Here is a 23662-nt window from a genome sequence, read left to right as displayed (position 1 = left end):
ATAAAAGGCAATTCGATCTTGATGAACAGGGGTGGCTTTGTTTTTTAACATGCCAACAAGAACTTGAATAATTTCTATGTGAATAAATATCAAAATCAGGCACATTTATTTGGTATAAACTCAGATATATGTCTTGTTAAAATTTATTTCATTTTTGAGTTTAGGGTACATCAAGTACTGAATGTCTCTTGAAAGTTCAAAGACTTATTTATCATGTAATCAGAATGAGAAGCCTATTTACCAGGCTACTATATGTCATTTTAGAAAATGGTTTTTAAAGTCCTGGGTTTAGGAAGAACAATAACAAATCCATTCAGGTCTTACTTTAAACCCCTTTCTATCATTAAAGGAAAGAAGTGGAGATTTAGATTCTTAAAAAAAAAAAAAAAAAAAAATAGATTTCTATGTCCTGTGTTTCACTGAATGTGTACAATTTTTTATTGTGACAGGATGACAGAATGTGAATAAGTAGGGCTGACCTGGCTTGTATAAAAGCAATTGAAATAAAAAAGTACATAATAACTCACTGCAATTTTTATCTTTTACTGTATCACTCCTATAGAACACATATATTGCTGACATCTTTGATGGAGAAACTGCTGAATTGTCTAAAATGCCTGTTTACTTTAGTGCACCTGTGAACATAAATGTGTATTGTAGTCAATATTCTGACAATCACTCCTTCCTAAAGGTTGACTCAAGGACTTCTGTCATTTGAACAAAAACAAGGATTTATGCTTTGAAAGAAAAAAGAAAGATGACTAATGGTAAGCAAATTAGAATAGGAACTAAAATTCATTAAGTACATACTATGTGGCTTGGAGATTTTACATGTACTGTTTCTCAGAAAATATGACCCTATCAAAAATAGGCGACTGCCTAGGTTTACATCATTTGAAACAAATTTTGTTCTCATTTTTTTTCACTACTTATCCTAAATGTGGGTTGTTACAGAGAAGATTTGCCTGGTCTGTGTGCGAGGAAGCCCAGATCTAATTTCCAATTTTCCCCAAATTTCAGGAAAATAATACTGTTTAAATCATTTTGCAGAGCAATTCTGCTGTGTTTTTGTCTTTCTGAACCTTGTAATGCAGATATCTATTGGCAACACAAAATTTCAAACAGTACATCTGCAGCCAAAGAAAACCGAACCACTTTGCACTGAAGTTTTCAAAAATATAAAGCTCTAATTAGAAGCAAGCAATACCACCACTGGACAGACAGGTCACAACACTGCGTTCACAGGATGCATCCCCCACTCACTGTAGTAGGCCCTAAGTCCTACCCCTAAATTTTAATACTTTCGGTTCCATATACGTTGTAACCTTCTCTATAGGTTGCTAAATTCTGGGTATTCTGCGAGGAAGTTGGGTTAAAAGTCTGTGCACTCTTTGCCACCTTCATTCTCTTCGCTTCTGCCCTGGACTTGTAACAGAACTCTATCAAAGCCACCAGCATTGCCAAGCCCAAGCCGCCAACCAGAATGTAGAAGACGCCTGCTACGTTGCTCAGGCTCAAGGCACTCGTCTTGTCCTGGGGGGATAAAGACACTTCAGTTAACTGTGGAAATGTCACACCCAAAAGGTAAAAGAACACATGAAATCCAAATTGCCAATTAAAGTAAATGCTTAATTTAACCTGAAATTACTTATAAGTCACTGATGTAGATTTATAGATTTAACCATAAAGCTTATAACTCTCAGAAGTGAAATTATGATTACCAATAAATTGTATATGATTGCATTCAGTAAAATCTGTATCATTTTACCATTATGAAATATGCAATGAAAACCATTATACTTAGCCATATATAAGCATTTGTATATTTATTTATACATAGGTGCCAGAAGTGGGTTTATTATAGAGTATGAAAATGACATGTTTAAAATCCAATTATGTGGGAAAGGGGATTTCTTTGGGCGTTGCTTCCTTTAAAACACAGTTTTAATGTTTGGGATTCCTCTGAATAAAACTAAGTCCATAAATCTCCTACTTAAGGAACTAGGATCTTCTAAGCAGGTACTTTCACATTTTGTTTATCATTAGTTTACAAAATGTATAGAAATGATGTACTATGGTGCACATCATTTGTTCTTTCAGTTATGTCTACATGGGAAATCTCATGAAAAATATCACTTTTGAATACTGTATATTATTTAGGAATAATTATATCGGCATAACACTTGGGTAACCTTTTTAAGATAATTTTTAAAAATACATAAATTACCATGGTCAGGTGAGAAATAAATTTGTATGGACAAATTTATAATTATTTTTATTGCTTTAAAAATACAATTCCATTCCCACTTAAAAATATTAAAGGTTAATATTTTAGACATTATTCTTAAGTTTTACTACGTTACAGTCTCATAATTAATATAGAAATAATATAGCATATGATTAGAAAATATTAAATTTTAAGAATTCAGAATTTTCTTAATAAATTAAAAATAGCTCTATTACATAACATTATTGCCAAAAGTATTTCTTGGACAACCTGTGGTCATCATTTACTCAGCAGTATGTTTTAGTCAAAATGTGAATCAGATCCTTAAACAGTTTTATTAGATAAGTGTTCAGTTCAAAAGATGCACTAAGTATGCTGTCTACTTAGTCATGATATCAGCTGACTGGGTCAAAAATTTAGGGTAATTTCATTTAAAAAATAATCATTCATTAATTGTTTGTGTCTCTCATACTTTACATTTAAGACTGGTTCCTTATCTGGCCAAGCTTGGGTCATTCCACTCTGGTTCAAGGCAAAAGGAAGTGATTAAGATAAGGAGATAAGGTCTGAAGAAGGATCAATTCACCTGAATTTGGTTCCTTCTTAAATTAACTGAGGCTCTCCAATTTAAGCCAGTTACTTGTTTAATGTCTTAGAATGACCAATAATTTGTTTACTTTCTAGAAGATCTAGAGAAAAATAAAAGGGGATCCTAAGAACCTTTAACTGTGGCTTTCAGATACTGTTAACTATTTTCTGTTAATGTGTTTAGGTACTTTATTCACAAGATAAACTTGTTACATATTGTTTTCTTCAGAATAAAAATATAACTGTACTTAACAGAATGTAGTTTATAGTTTTCTTCATTGTTCTGAAAAAATTCATAAATTAAAGGTCTTAGAAATTGAGGATATTTGTAAACATTGATTACTAAAATAATTGTGATTGGAGAATAGAATTGAAAAGTTCATTCTGTTTATCTGTCAGCACAGAAGTATCAAAGGGCCTCTTCAAATCAAAGTGGAGTGCTCAGCAATATGATAACAAAAGACTGAACTTCAGAATAAGTATTTATTTAATATTAGCATCCTTTTTTTTTTTCTGGATGACTACTGATCAATTTCCCATATCCTGTTTTGAAAATACATCATTTCTTGAAATACCAGATTTTATGATCTTTATCTAGAAACAAAAACCTAACCAAAAAAGCCACTACTTTTATTAGTGGTACATAAGTTTGAGAAGAACATAAGGAATTTTGTTATTTTATATATATTTGCAGTTAATTTAAATTATTTAAAAGTCTTAATATTGGGGAGCAGATTGTGATTCCCTGGAAAGTGAATCCCTGTGGTTGGAATTTATGATATTAGCTTCTGATTTAGGCTGTGGCTGGGTGTATAGAGAAAAATTCAGTTTTTAAGGTTTCCACATGATTTTGACAGTTGCTCCCGTTTACTGTTTTGTGAACACAAGAGGAGGCCCGAACTGCAGCGACTGACCTTGCTTCCCGAGTCCTTGGGTCCACATTCACCTTTATCGTACCACCATTTGTTTTTCAGCTTGTCTAAGACGCCTGCCTCACTGAGTTTCAAAACGGCAAGGTTTACAGGAGTTCTTCACGTGGAAAATAACATAAATAACATTATATATGTTATTTTATGTTATTCAAGTAAAACTACATTAGAATCGCATGGCAAAGTGACAGAGCAGAGGCCACAGTAGGTGCTATGTCTTGTACTGTAGGCCCAGGTTTAGGATCAGACATAAAACTGGGGCCTGCTCCATCGCTTTAGGTAACAGGCACATACTGCTAGGGAGGATCTTTAAATAAAATGTATGCAATTACTGTGAATCCAAAACTATTGGCCTGGGTTGGGTTTCTTGAGCAATTATATTTTTCTCGACATAGCTGTGAGTCATTCAAAACCCAGAAGCTTCCTTCTTTCCCCTTTAAAAACTTATCCTATAAAAAATATGTCCACAGTATCCATCCTTAACCACTGTATTCCAAGATCTCATTGAAAGAAGAAGGTGACTCTAGCATCACAGACCAAGAGCACTTCATGCAGAGGAAAATCCTCATGAGTCGAATACAAAAATTATTATTTAAAATTCATAGCCCATGCTGATATTTTGCTTCTGAATTGCAGTATTTAATCTAAATAATATCACCAGAGCCATTTTCATCTGTCTTATCTTGAGTCCATCTTGTTAATATACTCAAAGTACAGGTGAAGTGATTTTAATTAGTAATGGCAGATTAGGGGTTACTAAGATTTTTCTAACTAGACAAATGCCTCTTACTATAAAGTCATTTCAAAAAATTTCTTCCATCTTTGATTCTTTCAAACCAAATACTGTATAATAATGAGTCTGAATGAGATGTCAGTTATCTAGTATCAATATCCTGAGTAATATAAAAAATATTCCAGCTTTCATTTTAAGTATAACAATATGAAAGTCAAGAAGATAGATAGGAAGCACTATATCCTAGGATCATTTGTTGTGACTGTCAGTATGGCTGGTTGGTTTTGGTTTCTCTCTGCTGGAGGTTGGCTACATTCCTATGGACATTTTTCAGATTGGCACAGTCTTTTTGTCTGGTGAATGGTTCAGTGTCTCACATTTGATTGAGTGCATTTGGTGAAACACAGCATGCATTTATTTGATTACCAAAAGATTAATTCCATAAACCCAGCTACATAACTAGGTGATACATTAATAATTATGGTGATAATGATTGTTAATATTTACTGAGCACTTACTATGTACCAGACAGTTAAAAAAAAACACTTTACCTCTTTAATACTGTCATTCAGATTTTGCAAATGAGAAAACCAAGACACAGAGAGCATAACTCAACTAGTTACATGGTTGGGTGCTAACTGAATCAGGATTTATCATAGTCTGACTTCATGGCATATGCAATTAAAAATATAACTGAAGACTCAGAAAATGGGTTTTCTGTTTTTTTTTCTGATTAAAAGTTAAAATCTATTATTTCTCATAAGTTAGTTTTGAAAAATGTTTCTAAAATATCAGTTTTTCATTTTGTTTATATGTTTTTGAATGCAATTTAAAATCAGTGGCATAAGATCTTACTATGGCTTATGTTTATTAATCCATTGAAGAAGTAATATACATTTGCCACGATCCCAGAGCATTAGGTTGTTTTTTGGGTTAAAATATGACATAAACATGATTTAACACTCTAAATGCTGTTTGGAGATGGGGTAGTTAATTGAAGTGCTAAAATGAACCCAGTTAATCTAGGTTTTACTGACTATACCATGCCTCTTCCATACATACATACTATCTCCATTTATGAAATGATTGTTAAAAAATCAACACATAGGTTGATGGTAAACTGTGACTAAGTGAATTTTTAAAAAAACTTACACCTCTAAAATTCTACCTTTTCACTTATCCTTTCTGAAAGATGTAGGACCCCTTTCGTCATACCTTTTGTTACATTTTTATGGCCAAAGATTACTTCGCTCAGAACTTCCTAGTTCTGGGAATGTCTATTAGGTGAATAAGGATGCTGATCATCCCACATCTGTGGGGTGTAACAGTGAAGCTGAATAGTTCAGTTGTTGGTCATACTAAATCATAAACTCCTTGAAGGAAAATACAGTGGTTAATTTTCTTTTTCTCCACAGGTACTGGCACACTCTCCAAACAAAGCAGAAGTTTAATAATTTGGTGTTGAATGGAAGGCTGGAAACATGTGTCATTCCTTCAACTCCATCCTGTCACAATCCTGTGAATGACAAGGGGTCAATTTCTTTGCATAGGAACCTTTCCATGTGTGGCACTTGTGTCTGTTTTCTCCCTTCATGTGATGAAACACTTAGGAAAGTTAGTGTTCTCCTACCAAGATTCTGTATTTCAAAATCAGATCAGCAAGGACTTTAGCTGTCTTGTGCTGAGATCTCTTGGTATGTTCCCCCTACACTGAGTTGGCAGCAATGTCTCTCCTGCTTCAGCTTTACAATCAACAAAGGCTTTAGAATCAGCTGCGTTCCTCAGTTTTGTACTTTTCCTTTATATTTTATCTCTTTTGAGAGAGATCAAAGGGCAGGGGAGGTCAGTATAAAAAGAAAATCAGTCACCTGAAGAAGGTACAAAATGAAAATGAAAAAACAACAAATGATTTCTGGTAATTTACTTTGATCTAAGTTAGGTCAGGCCATTTAAAACATCACCTTTCATTACAAATTCATAGTAGGGCATTATTACCACTTAGATTGCAACAATCTACTCTATTGGTGATAAACTTTACGTCAATGTATAACCTACCAGGTTTTTTTGTTTGTTTGTTTGTTTGTTTGTTTATGCAAACAAAATGCCTGAGGCAAAATAGAACATACTGTAATTTCATTTTAGGTGAATATTTTATGTTAATTTTATGACATTTTGGAAAGTTATTTGTTAAGATTTGAAATGACTTTTTAAAATAAAATTTTTCAGTTAATATTTGTGAAAGCAAAGACTACATACATGAAAGAAGAAGCAGTTTCATTTTGGAAAGGATAAGATTAGAGTCACATTTATTCTTTTGCCCAACAAATATTTACTGTGTGTCTGTTGTATAACAAACAATGGGTTATATTGAAACTGATTGTATCTAAGTTGTTTAATCCTTAATTTACATAAATTACAATTATTTTTATTATAAAGATTTTTTTTCCCAATTCATGTACATTTCTGATAGAATTTTAAATTTTTCTCTGGAAGGTGTTTAATGTACACTAAAATTCATCTGTTATAGCTTTGTTATTCTTCTTATATTTGTGATAAAAATGAAATAAAAATTTGCAAACAAAAATTTTCTAATGAAATAGAATATCTGTTTTTATTCTTTCTGGTGTTGCTATAGGACCTTTTGATCTTTCTAATATACATAAAGGAATAATGAAATATTTTTATAATTATATAATTATTATAATTATAATAACTTGAATAATTTTGTCTGCATATATATGCATACTTAATATGCTTATAGAAACTATTCAAAAAATTCTCATGAGTTGGGGCTCCAAAATATATACTCCTTATATGATATTACAGTGCAAATATGATTAGTCTCCACCAAGACTCAGACTGAGGCTTAAACTCCCAATACAACAGTATTATGGGGGGAGACTTTAAAAGGTCTTTGGGGTCAAAAGAGCTCTGTCCTCACAAACTGATCAGTGCTTTTTTGGGAGACAGTGTGTTTTCTCAAGATTAGGTTAGGTCTCATGGGACTGGGCCTCTGGGTCGCTTGCTTCCTCTTACCAAGAGATCTTTCTCTCTGCTCTTTCTCTCTTTCCCCTTCTTCACTATGTGATGCCATATGCCATCTTACCATGGATCCATCTTACCCTAATCCACATTGTTTGGACTTTCTAGCTGCCATAACGATGAGCCAAATAAACATGTTTTCTTTACATATTACCCTGAATTGGATATTTTGTTAGAGCAACAAAGAATGGATTAAGACAGATGGTACCTAGAATAGAGGCAAACTTTTTACTTCCTCTTTCTGAAGTAGGGCTTGTTACTGAATAGAGATATACTAGTAATCACAATTTGAAAGGCTTTTGAGAATGGGTTTGCCAAGAGTTAATGGCAACCATCCTGAAAGAAACTCCCTGAAAACAATATTATTTTGTGAATTAGATGGTCAAATGAGAGAATGTATAACCCAACCAAGAAGTTGCAGATAAGCAGATTTGGACAATTTTCTAGGTTTAAAAAAAAAGAATCTATACTCTTAAATAGATAATTTAGATTTTTCATTACTTTTACATATCAGTTGGAGTTAGAATTTTCCCATCTGTGGAGTGGTTTCTTTAAGTCTATAAACATTGATATATACAGGACACTATGTACTATATTCTGTTAATTGTATTTTTATTGCCACATCATTTTATGATGAAAATATGACATAAATGAAGTAAAGATAGAGTTGTTCTTATGGTCTGATAATTTTGTAAATGATTCATTAATGGAAGACCAAAAAAAAATAAATAAATAAAAAGCGTGTACTTCACATGAATACCTTAGAGTTGTTATTTTTCTTCAATAGGAGCCTGAGGGTTTTATATGGAGAAAACTTCCTAGTAGGGTTTCTTAGGTCAAGATGGAGTCAGGTCATTGCTGTTATTTAGAAATAGTTGGTAGAATTTCTGGCCAAGTAATGGTAGAGAAAACAAAACAGATTTACCTCCTCTGTTCTCTGTCATATCTTCACTAAATCACTCTGCTCTTTTAGAAACTTGCATCCTTTCCTGATTTCCAAAACATGGCTTTTAAGACTGTAAAAATGTCTGATCCACTGCCTCTTCAAACTACATATAATTTTTCAGTGAGTATTTTCATCAGGTGCTTTAATGTGTCACCAGATTGATAATAGTTGCAAATATTTTTGCTTTGACAGTAATTGCATACTTTAGTTTGTGAAGGGACTTGACTAACAATTCAACTGGTATTAGCAGGTCCAAACCATATGTCTCCCAGCAGATGCACCTATTACTTTACATACTGTTTACCCGCTTTTGGTGACATTGAGGCTAACCTTGGAGTCACCTCCCCCGCTGCCACATTCTCCTTTGTCGTACCACCATTTGTTTTTCAATTTGTCCAAGAGGCCTTGTTCATTCAGTTTTAAAACTGCGAGGTTAACAGCATTTCTTGAAACGATAAAACATATTTTGTAAGAAACTGCACAGCTGTTAAGATGTTAGACGGAATGAGGACTTAAGCTCTTTTATAAGCTTCTCCCAGACGCTAAATAAACCTCTCATTTTGCCATCTTGCAGCCCCTTCCACCAGAGTCCAAACCAAAGGCAATTGTAACCAATTTCAAATGTATTAAACATGCAGTATTTGGTGCTGTTCATTTTTACAGTTCTTTTATTTTCAAATAACTGATCTCATCAACCAATTACATGAAAATTTTTTTTTTGCAACAGTAATAAACTTGAATTTACTCTTAATTGAGAAAGAATTGTGTCTCTAATTCCTTTACCTCTAAGAATGCCAATGACCCAAGAGAGACTGGAACGAAAATTCATTCCCAGAAGGTAAAACAAAATGGCATAAACAAACCAACAAAGCAGTCATTAATTTTGTGTACTGATTTTCTGACAGCAATGATTATGACTTAATTACTATTCCCTTTATTATTTATGTGGGTTTAGTTTCTTGATTTAGTTGGTCTCAGAATCTAGGATATCCAGGTTGCTCAGTTTCATGGGCTGGAAAGGACAAGCTAGTCAAGACAGTAGCAGCTCTTAGGGATAAGGTCTTACATATAAAGTTCTTGTTGCTTCTTGAAGGGATTGGATTCTATTTAGAAATTAGGATCACATATCCAATTTGATGTTTAAATTAAGCAATTAAACCCATGAGCAATGCTGCATGTGATATAGACTTTACAAATAAACACTTTGGATTAGATTTTCTCTATATTTATGGGGGAATGGGGCAGCATTTTCTAATTATTCTAAGAGGATTGAAAAAAAGTCATGGGTTTTTGTTTCTCATGCATTTGGTTTCTTTTCTGCTTTCAAGATATTGTTTTTAATGAACCATTAACTTTTTCAAGAGGTTTCTCCAGCATTTAATGAAATTTCTGTTACATCTAAGGAGTGGTTTATACACAGGGATTCTGGCTACAGTCTGTGCTGTTTAACACTGAATTTGGCGATTATCTAATGCCAAATGAATTAGAGCAGACAAAACAAAACAATGCTATTGATGAATAGCATGATTTGCAAGTAAAATGTCATTTAATTGACTAATAAAGTCTTGGCTATTTTACTACTAAACAGCCTGTTAAAGTGTTTTTTCTCCTAAAATGTTTTAGGTGAATGATGTGCTTTTCCACTGTTGTGATGGGCTGATCCACTTGGAGAGTAAACATTTCCTGTGAGCAAACCACAGGCTTTGGGAATATAAACTCTCTTAAGACTGCCATTTACTACATAGATAATTAAATAATTAGCTGTTTCCACATTCCCAAGTGTCACATTAATGGCATAAATTAATTAATATACTTCAAAAGTGAACAATATCAGGTGATCAATTTAATCACCAAAAGGACCAAACTAAAAATGTAGAAATGAATAAATATTCAGTGAAGCTAGAAGCAACTATTTTTTAAAATTCTGTTGGGAAGAAGGAATTGTTTTATTTTATGTTTATAAGAAACTACATTTGTCTTTCAATGAATTGAAATTACTAAGTTTTCCTATTTTGGAGAAAATTATTCTTATAAGTCATGTTATTTTAGCTTTAAACATTCATATTAGATTTTTTTTTAAATGAAGCAGTATCCCAGTTATTTTATATGTTGGTTTAGACCATTCCTTTGATAAAAATTAAAACCATTTCATGAGAGGGTTATTTAACAGGGTTATTAGCCATATCCAAAGACAGATTCACAGCACAATAGAAAACAAAATAGCAAAATAAAGGAATGGATAAGGAAAAAAAGCTTTATGTTGAGAAAATTGTTTGGAATCAAGCTATCTACAAAATTATTCTAAGACACTCTCTTTCTAATACCATCTAATAGGCCATGTAAAAACAGATTAGTTTCACACTGCTATCCATATGTGTGTACAAATCTATATTTGATTTTACATTTGATTAAGAAATAAGTCATTGCCAGTTCACAATTAATCCAAATTTTCCTTCCAGAAACATGTACTCCCGCAATAAAGTCCACTTAATATTATCATATATAAAATTTTCTTTTCTTAAGTGATGTACAGTGGAAGGAACTTATAATTAATATCTGGAGACAGTCTTCGGCACCTCAAAATTCTTGATAGTGCCTATTATTTTCTATAATTTCTGGATTAAGTATGCAATTTCCTTATATAGTAAATTTGGGTCTAAAGACCTCCTTGAATTGCTATTTATACTGGAACATAAACCACATACATAAGGATCATTTGGACAGCTGTTCTATTTTATTGAATGAATTACTTTTTCATGTTAATAATAAGAAACATCAAATGGTTAAAAAAGGTATAAAGTTATTTCAGTCACTTTACTAGACTAGATTTAAAAAGTGTTTTTGTGTTTTTTTTTTTTTTTTTTTTTTTTAATTCAGCAAAAGTGAAAAGGGTATCCTGAAGGAATTGCAAACAAGGTCAGGACATCCTAAGCAGTCAGGTAAACGAGGAACACAGGAAGCAGATCCTTGCTGAAGCACATTTTACTATTGCTTTGGAATCTCCTTGATACATATCACACATTGGCTTCAAAATCAGTATCAGAAAATCAGATTGATTACAAGGAATATTTGTGCCCTAGTTAAGCATCAAGGAAGGTATAATAGTGATCTGCTAAGTAAAAGAGAGAAGAAATATATTGTGGGCTATTTCTTACATTATTTATACCTTTTATTGTATTAAATGCAGTTTTTACAGAATAAAGTCAATTAAAATGATTTTTTTTTCCATTTAAAAATGGGAGGGGAGGAAATAATGATAGGTGACCACATTCCTGCTGGATATATAAATCACACTGGAGTACCCTGGTATGTTGACAATGGCCTTTTACACACTGCAATAGGACCCAGGAATTTTTCCTACATGTCGTTTCCTTTTATGCATCATGGGAACTCTAGGTAAGAAACACTCCCCAAGTAGCTTTTTTTCCAAATGATGAAATGGTACATAACTTGTCTATGGGCAAGGATGAAAATGCTCACCTGACCAAATTCCAGCACCTGTGGAAAACCTCCAAAGGTTTTATTCCTGGAATTTCCTTCAATTGAGTTTGAGATTATAAAAATTCACCTCACTGTCTGATTTGGGACCTAATTTTGTTAAGGATGTAGTTGAAATGTTACCTAAAACAAAAGTTTTAGAGCAGGAACTAACAGATGTAACTTTTTTCATTTATTAATTTTGGGTAAATTAAAATAGTGACGAGTAAGACTTTTCTTGTAAAAAGCATGCTTAACCCAGGTTAACACATTTGCCTTTCCCTCAACCCTTTCCTAAATGACTTATCACCAAATTCTGTAGAGTTGAATATGCTCTTGTGATTACTTTATGCCTTATGCATTACATTTACTTCTAAACTATGTGCCTTATAGTATAATTGTGCTGTTGGTAAGGCATTAGGGTGTACATCCGATAAAACATCTATGTAAATTAATGGGATAAATTTATAAAGCTTAAGTTTGGTACAATATTTTTATTATTTCCTGAATTTGTGAATATTATTGTAAAGGACTGATGATATAAACACAGACTGACCACAGGATATTCAGTGTATATGTAGTTAGTAGAATAAATAATTTGCAATAGTAGGTTTAGCCTGACTAAAACAAATTTAATTCCTTTTCGCTTACTCAGACACTTCACTGTTGACTGTGATGCTCATAGTATATGGCCCCAATACAATTTATTTCTCTAACCATTGTGTAGTTGTGTTAGTGCTTTATTATTCTGTTAAGAAAGGATTCCTTAGTTTTATACACATGAAAACATCTCACTGGTTTTAAGATTGCTTTCTTCACTGACATGCTATTTTAATACTATGTTCTTTGTAAAATGTAAATACCAGGTATCTAGAATATTTACCAAAACAAGACTGGAATTTTTTCATAGTCTCTAGTACATCCTAATATAGTTTAAAACAACATAAAAATTGTGTGAATTAACAAGAAATTGTGTAAAGAAGTAAGGAAATTCCTTTTTAATCATCAAAGGGCTTTAACAGATAATTTATGCAGGAAGAAATACAAATCATATAAAAGTAATTCAACCTTAGTTGGAATTAGTGAGTTAAAGTAATGTGAATTCATTTTCCTTCATTCATATTAGAAAAAAAATAAAGATGATGTTTAATGTTGTCAAGAATTTAATACTGTGGGCAATCTCATAGACAGATGATAGTGTTAAAAACCAGAAAAAAAAAAAAAAAGTTGCCTTGATATTACTGAAGCTCTAACACAGTCCTTATCCTTGATCTAATGATTCCCCTTTGAAGAATTGACCCTCAGAAATTAGTCAAAGATGTTGGCAAAGTAACTTGTGATAAATCTAATGGCATATTTATGTCTTAAAACATAGAAGACAATGTACATGTCCAAAAGAAAGGGAGAATTAAATAATTTTTTGTCTATACCACTACCTAGAAGTTTGATTTGAGTCTCAGAACCACTTATTACAAATGCTCAGACCTAAGCCTATTCCATAAAATTCTTCTGGATTTCGTGTAATGTATGTACATTTTTAGAAAACTTCTGAGGTAGCAGTGACAAGTACCATTTATTCACATGACATGTTTTGTAACCATTAAAATTTAACAACTAGGGAAAATACAGTATGATGCTAAGTGCAAAAAAAAATAAGAAATTTGTATATTCTTTGTGATGTTAGTCTGACAATAAACTGTACTTATATGTAATGTTAAAAACAAATTGGATGAACATACAACAAATTGTTTTCTTTGGGTGGAAGATCCAAATTGTGATTAATTTGGATTCCATTTTGTTTTTTATGCTTCCCCATTCATTCTAAATTTTCTACACTGCGCAGTGATATTTTAGTAATTGAGAAAAAAACAAACGAAAAGACTCCTCACATGTATTTTGTAGTACAATGCCTTACAAAACTGTTCTCTTTAAGCCAGAATTTATACTCTACTTTGTATCAAATATAATTTGAGAAAGAAGTAGAATCTAAGGGTTATTCTTCAGAATCTCAGAAAAACATTCATTGTTCTTAATTATATGATTTGCTTGGTGCACTTGGTTTTGTGTCTCTGGTCACAGGATGGAGAACATGTGCTGTACTTGGATTTTATAAAGGTTATACTTTATTTGTGGGGCACAGGTCAGGCAGGGCAGTATAAGCACTGTAGGAGTTACAGGCCTGCCCCATCAGGTAGAATCTGCAGGAGGTTAATAGAACTCTCAGTGGCCCAGAGAGAAGTCTTGCCCTTTCATACATATTTAGATAGACAAGGTGAGTCTTCTCCCTCAGGCTCCATTAAATGAAACGGACTGAAATAGGCTTGAGCTCTGGTAAGTGGGCCATTTATTAAAAAAAAAAAAAAAAAAAAATGTATATAGTTCTGTTTTTAGAAAAAGAGGTTTCATGGCTAACAACTCTGTTCTTTCCACAATAAGTATTAGGGATCTTAAGAAATAATTTGTTTTCTTTTGGTTGGAATTTTAAAAATCATAACTTGTTTTCCATCATACTGTATATTAACTATACCCCTTTCTTGAAATCAAATTTAAATTCCAGATTGGAAAACTTATCTGATTTAAAATTCATTATGATGCAGATACACACATACATACACACAAACACATTCACACATATATGCTAAAATTTGGGGGAATCATTATAATAAGAAAATAATAATTCTATGTAAAATGAATACAAATTAACTGTATAGATTATTCATTTTGTTATCAAATGATGGCTACAGTGTAAATATTGTTACAAGAGTTGCATGGCTCAAAGCCATTCCATATAATAAGATGAGATAGGAAGAAGAGCAATACCTAGGTAGAAGAGCAAATCTCCAATGGAATCTACTTCTGTAATTTCATTAATGTTTTCCCAAATAAAGGTAAATGAAGCAAGTTAGCAGAAAAAGAGTGTATAACTAAAAATCACAGAACTTTACATTGTCTATTAAAATCCAGTTGCAAAAAATAACATCAATCAAGAAAATATGAAAAGTAAATAAAAATCAATAGAATAGCATATGATAAAAAGTCAAGCTAAATATGTCAGATCTTAAAGAAAGGCATTTGCATTCATATTTCTAAACTTTATCAGCTATTCAGGCCTGGAAGAGTAACCAGTCCCAAGCATTATCAATGCTCCACTAAGTTTTCAATTTCACTTGTAGCTGTGCTATTACTTTTCTTCCCAAATTATTCCTTTCAGTAGACAAGCACAAGGCACTTTTTGCTTCATTGAATTTGTGCACTCATTTCGAAAAGCAGACTTTGGGCCAAATTACTCTACATATATATGCAAAAATTTTTAGAAAAGATGATACATTTTCACTCATTTGCTTATGCAATGACAAATAAGGTTCGCAAAATTTTTGTAAGTGGAAAGACAGTTCACTTCCAGCCTAAATTAAAATGAATATTTGAAAAACACTTTGATAAATCAGGATGGATTTAGTGTCTTTGTATTGGGTTTTAGATGATACATACTGTAAGTAAGCAAGTAAGTATACAGACATTTGTGTTTCATATTCCAACTATTTGTATTCATATTGAGACCTAAACAAATGAAGTAGGCACTGGATTAGCTTCCAACAATTGTCTCTAAATTTTCTGTTCTTTGGAATTTGCATGACTTAATTCTTACTGGAGAATTAAGCCTGAAGAATGTGAATTTTTGAAGGAGCATAGTGATTTTTTAGGAGATTAACTGCCAGTAATTTAGCCAGAGCCTTAACTAAGGATTGTGATACATGAAAATTTTAATTGTGTATTTAATGTAGAATGTTTTCAAAGCTAATCTTTACATATATTTTATGCAGTTTAGTTTCATGACTTCATCAATTCTAGATCACAGAATAAATTCTCTAACCTACTTTGGGTAATGGATCTCTTTAAGAGTTTAATGAAAGCTGGATATAGTCTCAGAAAAAATATACGAACATACAAAAATTGACTGGCATGCAATTCCAGATTTCCAAGATTTCTTGGAAAGAAAATAATGAATATGGATTTTAAAAATCTGTTCTAGATTTTAGTAACACCTATTTTAAAATTAACTAGTGACTACTTTTATGTAGAAGAAATAAAATGACATTTTTATGGCAAAGTCTCCTTTCAATAGAAAAGGAGTTTTAAGATTGTCATGCTGCAGGAAGGGACTTCCAAGCTAGAGACCTTAATTTATTATTATTCATCAAACATATCATGTGAGACTCTTCACAAGACTGTATATTAAATTGACAAAATAAAAAACAAAACTGCAGAAAGATACTTTTAGTTATAGTTAAATAAATTGATAGAATATCAAATGTTCATGTTAAAAATAGTGTAAATTTTATTTGTGATGTCCCTGGGGTACTTTTGAGATTATGAGGGGTAAAGACTCTCTTCTAAGTCACACGGTTGTTATTATTATCTGTGTTCAAATCATATAAAAGGGAGCTTTGTTTCAAGGTCAAATCATGGCTACCTAGATTGTGAAGCACTTCACGTTTCCTCTGAATATTATTTGCTTTTCAATTTGTGGTTATTATTTGTCTAAAGTACAACTTCAAAAATGTAAGTGTTGGTCACTGTCACATTCACAGCATGTGGATGGTTCATCAATTCCATGCCTTTCATGCAGATGCCTTGCCTGGACCAAGATGTGCTGTGTGGACTTGACCCTGTACCTGACTTGGATGTTTCATCCTCTAAACCATGCTCCTTCCTCTCTTTCAATGATACCCAGAGTTCAAAACCATTCTATGAACCACAGGTCGTGTTTTCTTTTTCTATCCTATGCTGATTTCTAAAAACTTTCATCGCTTGCTTTATAGACTTAGAATCCTAGAATTTTTGAGTCAAAATATAGGTTAGAGGTTATCGCCAACCTTCTCATTTTACTGATGGTCCCTGGGACCTAATAAAAGTTAGGTGACTTGTCCATCAAAGCCCAGCTGGACGCAGGTCTTCTGCCTTCTGGTCCAGTGCTCTTTCCTAAGTACTGTGATGCTCTTTGTTTCATGTTAGTGCCCTTTCCTGTATAGTTATGCTCTTTATTCAGTCTTCTATCTTGCTATGTCTCTTTTTTCATGAGAAGTTTGCCAGGCTTCCCAGGGTTTTCCCTAATTAAACTTCAGAATCAGGCAACTTCTAATCTCTCTGGCTGAATCCTCCTTGAGTTGAGATAAAATCTGGAAGGCAGGTAGTCTTGTTAACTGAACTGATCCTTCCTAAATACCCAGAAAGAAGTAGATAATTTTCTTTAAAAAAGATACGAATTACCTATATGTTGACTTGATTCAGTTTTAATCTTCCAAGATTAAAATAAGGTGTTTATTTAAATACATACAAAATTCTTAATGTTCTAAGTTCTAATTTTTCATTACCTATACTTTTGGATCCTCAAGCAAATATCATAAAGAAATTTTCTAATCCAATATAACAGATCAGAACATTTTATCCAGAAGGAATAGAACTGTAAAAAGAAATAATAAAGCAACAGCCATAAAAATTCAATTGACTACTTGAATTTTCATTTCCTTTCTTTTCCTAAAGCCAATTATTCACTAAGAAGAGTTTTTCTTAAAAGTGCCTCCCAAATTTATACTCTCGTTTCTACCAAACTGGCATCATGCTGTTGAAGCCCTTATAACCCCAGACCAGATCCACGGATCCTTTCAATCCATTTTCTGCTACCCAGAGTCAGAACAACCTTGTTCTTCCGCTTGTTTATGGTGCTTTGTCAAAAGCCTTCAACAACTCATGATTGCCTTTGAGATATTGTTCTTACTTTCCTGACAATTTCCCAACTTACATAAGCTTCTTAAGTAAAAATTTGTTATATTTTATTGAGCCAGATACTGCATCAAGTTTTCACTGAATCCTAGCAATTGTATGTATGATAGGTTTATGTATCCATTTTATAAATGAGGAAAGTAAGGCCTAGAGTTGCACAGCTAGTAAATGGCAAAGGTGGGGTTGGAACTTTGGTCTGTCCAACATGGGAATCTAGGCTATGAACCACACTAATCCCCATGCAGGTTCTCTGCTTCCAGTCATGCTAGTTTTTTTTCTAGTCCCCAAAGTATTTTGTATAGAATTGATTCCACAGTAAAAATAGAACTTCCACTAGGAATTCCATTTTTCCTTTCTGTTGCCCTTTCTGAATTTCTTATCATTTTTAGTAATCACTCACTGACTTACTTATTTAATTAATATTTATCAGCTAACATATCTGAACCTTACTTACTGTGAGTCATGCTTTGTGATGGCATGTGCACACATATTTTTTCCCTCTTGGAGGGTAGCAACTATATCTTATGGTACATTATACTATTCTCAGCTCCAATGCAGAGCAAGAAATATAGATAATATACAATGACAACATATAGAATTGATATAACATTGAATTAACTTGAGCTGCTATTTTGCAAGCAACCCATTACAGTGAAAGAATAGTGTATTGGGCAGTGACAGGGACCCTTCAACTGTGAAACCCAATATATTTTGAGAAGACCTGGTATAAAATGTATTTCAAAACTAAATATAACAAGATTCTTCAAAACTACTGATAAATGTTGGCAAGAGGGGCATCAAAATATTATTGATACTAGCTACTATTATAGCAAATAATTTGGTCCATTGTGTAAACAAAACAATCTAGGAAGGTTCTTCAGTGATATTTTAGGTAGTTAAAATAAAGGGGTTGCCAGTTCACTTTGTGTGGCAAGATAAGGAAAGAACACTAAATGATCAACTCTGATACAATTTTGATAGCACTATTTAGGGAAATATAATATACTCCCACACCATTTCATTAAAATGAAAATCCCAGATAATGGTATTTTTATAAATCAGTTTCAATCTATTTATGTTTAATAAATAAAATGTATCACCTTTGTAAAGTTCTTCTAATCTTACTAATTAGAATAATTCAGCCCATTTTAGAAGTTAAATATTATATTTATTATCAACAGATACTAAATGTCAGCTGTATGTTTGGTTTAACTTGATTACAATTTACTTCACTGAATAGCTCACTAAATATGTCTAGTTAACCTTTGCATTCCAAGATTTTCATTTTCCATCTGGTTCTTGAGAGTAAACAAAAATTCAGTTTGAACTTTTCTCTCTTGTTTAAGGTTTCAGGTTCCTTAGCAGTAGGCAAGTATTTGGACATAACTCTTATAATTTCAAATGTGTTTTAATTGCTCTTGCTTTACCTACTTTATATTTTGTCTTGACTTTTGTCTAGGTGAGATAACAGCACAAATAGAAAAAGGAACTTGGGTGATAAATATAGTGCTTTGGAGAGATAGAGGGCTTACAAACAAAAGAAAGGAAGTTGTCTGAACTTTCCATTAAAAGTTCAGAATACAGAGGGGACTCGTAACTAGAATATGTGACTTTTCTATTACTCTCTGAAAACAGCTAAAGCCTAAGAATTGTAAGACCATTTTAGAATTCATAAAGATTTTATGTCACTCTAATTTAAAATACGATGCTGCTTATCTTTGAAAGCAATAGGGTTCATAGTCATATTTTGAAGCAGAAATATATTTCATGCTTATTTATTTTATTAACTCAAGCAGAAAAAAAGTAACAATTTAAATTCTTAAAATAGTTTCACCTACATTTCTCTCTGTAAGTGTTAGTACTAGAATATATCACATAGCCTTTCAATTATTTGCCCCTTGTCGGAAGCTGAATATGTCTTAAGCTGCCAGTTTGGACATTTCCATGAACTAAGTTTAGTATACCTAATAAACTGAGCAATTAACATAAAATCAAGTTTGCACTACACTAAAAAACAAAACAAAACAAAACAAAAACAAAAAACAAAACAAATCAATGGTGTTTTCACCTCAATTTCAGGTTATCTAAAAGACATGTCACTGCAGAACTACTACCCATTCTTTCCTTGATTGATATTACCAAGAAATATTTCATGAGAATTCAAAGCACACAACAAAGCTTTTTGACACAGCTAATGTCCTTGTAGACATCAAATTCAACACATAAAAAGTTCACTAAAAATATTGTGACAATTCCTTGTATTTTGGGGGTACAATTTCTTAAGCAGATATCCCATATATCTGCCATATGGATTCAGGAATAAATAATGTGACTCAGATACATCCTGTACTTTTGTCTAAAGGGGAAAACATGTGAGAAAGTCAAACCCAGGTTTTGTCTGACAGTCTGACAATCTGACAATAAAATGCACCATGTGCTACTAAAAGTCCAATGCTTAGGTTTCTGGATTTGGCAGCTATTATAATATAATTATCTGCATGAACAGCATGCATTGCTATTAAAATCACATTCTGTATTATATATGTCCTTTCATATATGTTCCCAATCACATGACTACTATTGTTCCTGTTCAGAAGACAATAGTCCCTAATAAAAATACACCCTTCTGAAATACTTTTCTTTCATTAAAAATCTCCAAGTCTCCTCTTCCAGGCTTTTAAGCACATTTGTAACAAAATGGTATAACTGCATTTCTGAAAGATGACTTAATTTTCTTGCAATAAATTGCTAAAATTCTTTTTCTTTGTGTACATTCATTTGTTACTAAAATTTCCTTCTTCTTGAGGTTCAAGTGCTTAGTTTATGATCCTAAAATTTTTCTAAAATCTACTTGAATAATATGAGATCTAGCCTCTTTAAAGGACAATAGTAACAAAAAATTCTTGCTGAATAAGATCTGGAGGCTGGTGTCTTTTCTAATTCCATGTGGTCCATATTTCTTCTACAATCTCAAATTCTAGTGGCTTTTAAAGTCTCTCACTTGTATCTCCCCTTGGGTTCTCCCCTATGGAAGGACTAATTTGAAACAGATATTGAAGGCAGGGAATACTGATGATTTCCAAAGACAACATAAAGGTAAAGGGTACAGTGGAAATCATTAAAAGCAATATTAAAAGAGGCCTGGAAAAAGGGTGTGTCAGCACTGGGAAATAGTGCTCAAGATACTACTTCCTAGCTTTCCTCTTATTTTTCTAATCATTTTAATCATTTCATTAAAAATCTCATTAAGTCTATATTACTTCAGATCAAAAGTTTTGCTTATTAATTGTTGAAATTATATCAGTGGCTTCCTTTATTAAAACAATTTTAATAATGATATATATCATTTAATTTTAGTTTTGATATTTTTGTGCCTCTTACTCATTAGGGTTTGAGTGCTCATAACTATGCATAATTCCACATATAAAGAAATTAACAGCTGAAGAATCTAAGCCTTAATGGAAGACTGGAGATAATATTTAATGATGATGGAAAACACAGATGTAGTAGCATATAACTGGTATGATTTGTGTGAAGATTTTTCTTTTTGCTTGCTATAACATTTGTAGGTGGATGTTCAGATAACTATTATGCAGAGGTGGCAAGCTGGTTTCCTAATGCTGGTGGGTTAAAAAATATAAATGTATAAATAAAAAGGGATTAAAAAATAGGTGGGGGAGGGGTTTCCTTCAAATGGATGGAACCCATTCTTTTGAAAGAAAACTCCCCTCTTACCTTGGTCCTGGAGCTGGTTAGTTCTCCTCTGTCCTCCTCCTAGGGGAGAAATACCCAAAGTTAAACAATAATAGAACATGGTCTTGTATTAAAGTCAAGTTCAGTTCTGGCCAACCCTTTCCTCAGGTCTCACAAGACCCTACCAACTGTCTGATATACTGGGGCTTCCACTGAATTGAATTTAAAACCCATTTTAAGGATTAAGCCAAAGGGGAATGAACATTGGACTTGTAAAGGGAAAAACAGGTTTCTTCTTTTCAGTCATTTTGTCTTGTCAGAGAGCTGACATAAATCATATATTGACTAAGAGCATGTAATTTGTGGAAGGGCATTGTTGGGTTAATTTCCATCAGCTGCAGTGAATAATGGAGGCTGTAACTTGGGGCGGACCAAGAGTTCCCTAGGGAGCAGGAGGTATGCTGTGGTGTTCTCAGCCCACCTCCCTGATATGCTCCTTGTCTGCTGAAAATAAAACAATGGTGCAAGAGTAACACCCTGTGTGGAACAGCACTTAATCTCATATGAACAATAATGATTGTAAAAATCTAAGAAATAAAGTCTTATTAGATGGGAGGGTTAGAAAAAAAGTCTGAGAAATGGGTATTATCAGACACTAAGCACTTTTTTATTTTTTCAAAACAGGGAATTACATATTAAATAAAGATGAGTTTTATTTCCCCCTCTCATCCAAGAACTAACCAAGCCCAACCTTGCTTAGCTTTCAAGATCAGGCAAGTTCAGGGCAGTATGGCCATTATTAGATGATTTTCCTTTTCCCTTAATGTGTCTCTGGCTAACTGGGACATCAGGTATCATTGGAGAAAAACAGGAATCTCAGAGAAAGAAGTGTGGCTTTGGGAATTCAACAGTAATGGCCCCAATGCCACTGCTGTCACTCAGCAGCTGGCCAGATAAAGATAATGGCACCAAGTTCAAGGAGTTGTGGGAGTCAAGTTAGAAATACATTCATATACATGTTCTTGGTATGTAGAATTTAGTTATTACATTTTTACTTTTTTGCACTTATAGTCTCTGACATGGTCTTTTTGAATTATCTTTTTTTTTTTTTTTTTTTTTTTTTTTTTTGGTGAGGCTAATCCTAATGAACTGGGCTTGGAGTCAGTTCTTAGTTACCCTTTGGCATAATTTCAGAGAGGGTGGGTGATTGGCTCCCATATAAAATCAAATACCAGACAATTGATTGAATTCCGTGAGACGTGAAGGAGAGTGGAGACCAAGAATGAACCTGAACCCATACAAGATCATGTGCTATTGTTATTTAACTTTGGGTAACTTATTAAAATTCTTCATCAAGTAAAATGACAGTAGGTGAGAAGATGGATGTGCTTTGGAACCTCAGTTTGTCCCAGTGTATTCCAGAGACATTAAAATGAGGGATGTTGTCGTCATTACTCTAATGGCCATATGAAAATGTGCAGGGAAAAAACACTGTAGACAGGTTCTATGCTATGCAATGACATCTTGTATCCATATGTTACTGTCACCATTTGTCTTGCACTAGATTTAATACTATGTTCTTTAATAACCTTAAAGTTTCATAATATAATATGGTGTAATAAAATCCCTGTAACTGTAACATGCATATATTCCCTGTGTTCTTCTCCGGAACTTTAATTTCATTCATTATCTTTAATGAATGTACTAAAAATGGTTACTTTGACAAACCAATACCTTTTACCCACAAAATGCTATAAGTTAAAAAAATATATATATATGTACAGAGAGAATTTCCTTTTTTTTTTTTGAAACAAATACAACTGGAAATTGTAAAGTTATGCTTCTAATGTTCAAAATAATTGAGTTGTATGGAACACCTACTTCTTCTATGAAAGCCAACTGTATGACAGTTTTAAAGGAAATATCCTTATATTTAGAAATAAATTGGGAATCTATGAATAAGAACAACTATAGGTATACTATCTAGATTGAGTAGAATTATAGTGACTGTGCAATATTCATGCTTCAGGGCATAAACTGATTGCTATTCTGATAAAGAGAAAAATGGAAACGAGATTAAATAGTACTGAAGTTGTTAGGGTTATCACAATGTCCTTAAAAACCACCTTCCCAAGCATTTTATATTGAAACATCACAGGATACCACATTTCATGAATCAATTTTTATCATATCTAGAAGGAGAAATATAAGTTTTGTTTTGAAAAAATCAAAACAATTCCTTCAAT

The 23662-nt window shown here is 32.7% G+C and overlaps 1 protein-coding gene across 8 annotated transcripts in view; it reads right to left on the bottom strand.

Annotated features, from left to right (window-relative positions):
- Window positions 1-23662, bottom strand: part of GRIA4 (glutamate ionotropic receptor AMPA type subunit 4) — a 342414-nt gene that overhangs the window by 6418 nt on the left and 312334 nt on the right. For 2 of the 8 annotated variants that reach the window (XM_079101588.1, XM_079101585.1), the window contains exons 15-16: window positions 3730-3844; window positions 1399-1533 (exon numbers count right to left, since the gene is read on the bottom strand). In XM_079101588.1, the coding sequence (XP_078957714.1) occupies window positions 1399-1533; window positions 3730-3844 (250 nt within the window). Of the gene's footprint in view, window positions 1-1285; window positions 1534-3729; window positions 3845-8795; window positions 8911-21458; window positions 21498-23662 lie in introns of those variants that run through there. The other 6 variants (XM_079101590.1, XM_079101591.1, XM_079101592.1 and 3 more) reach the window with 6 other exon arrangements.

The sequence above is a fragment of the Sciurus vulgaris genome, assembly GCF_902686455.1.
Source record: "Sciurus vulgaris genome assembly, chromosome: 11".
Classification (NCBI taxonomy): Eukaryota; Metazoa; Chordata; class Mammalia; order Rodentia; family Sciuridae; genus Sciurus; species Sciurus vulgaris.
This window is presented reverse-complemented; position numbering and strand designations above follow the sequence as displayed.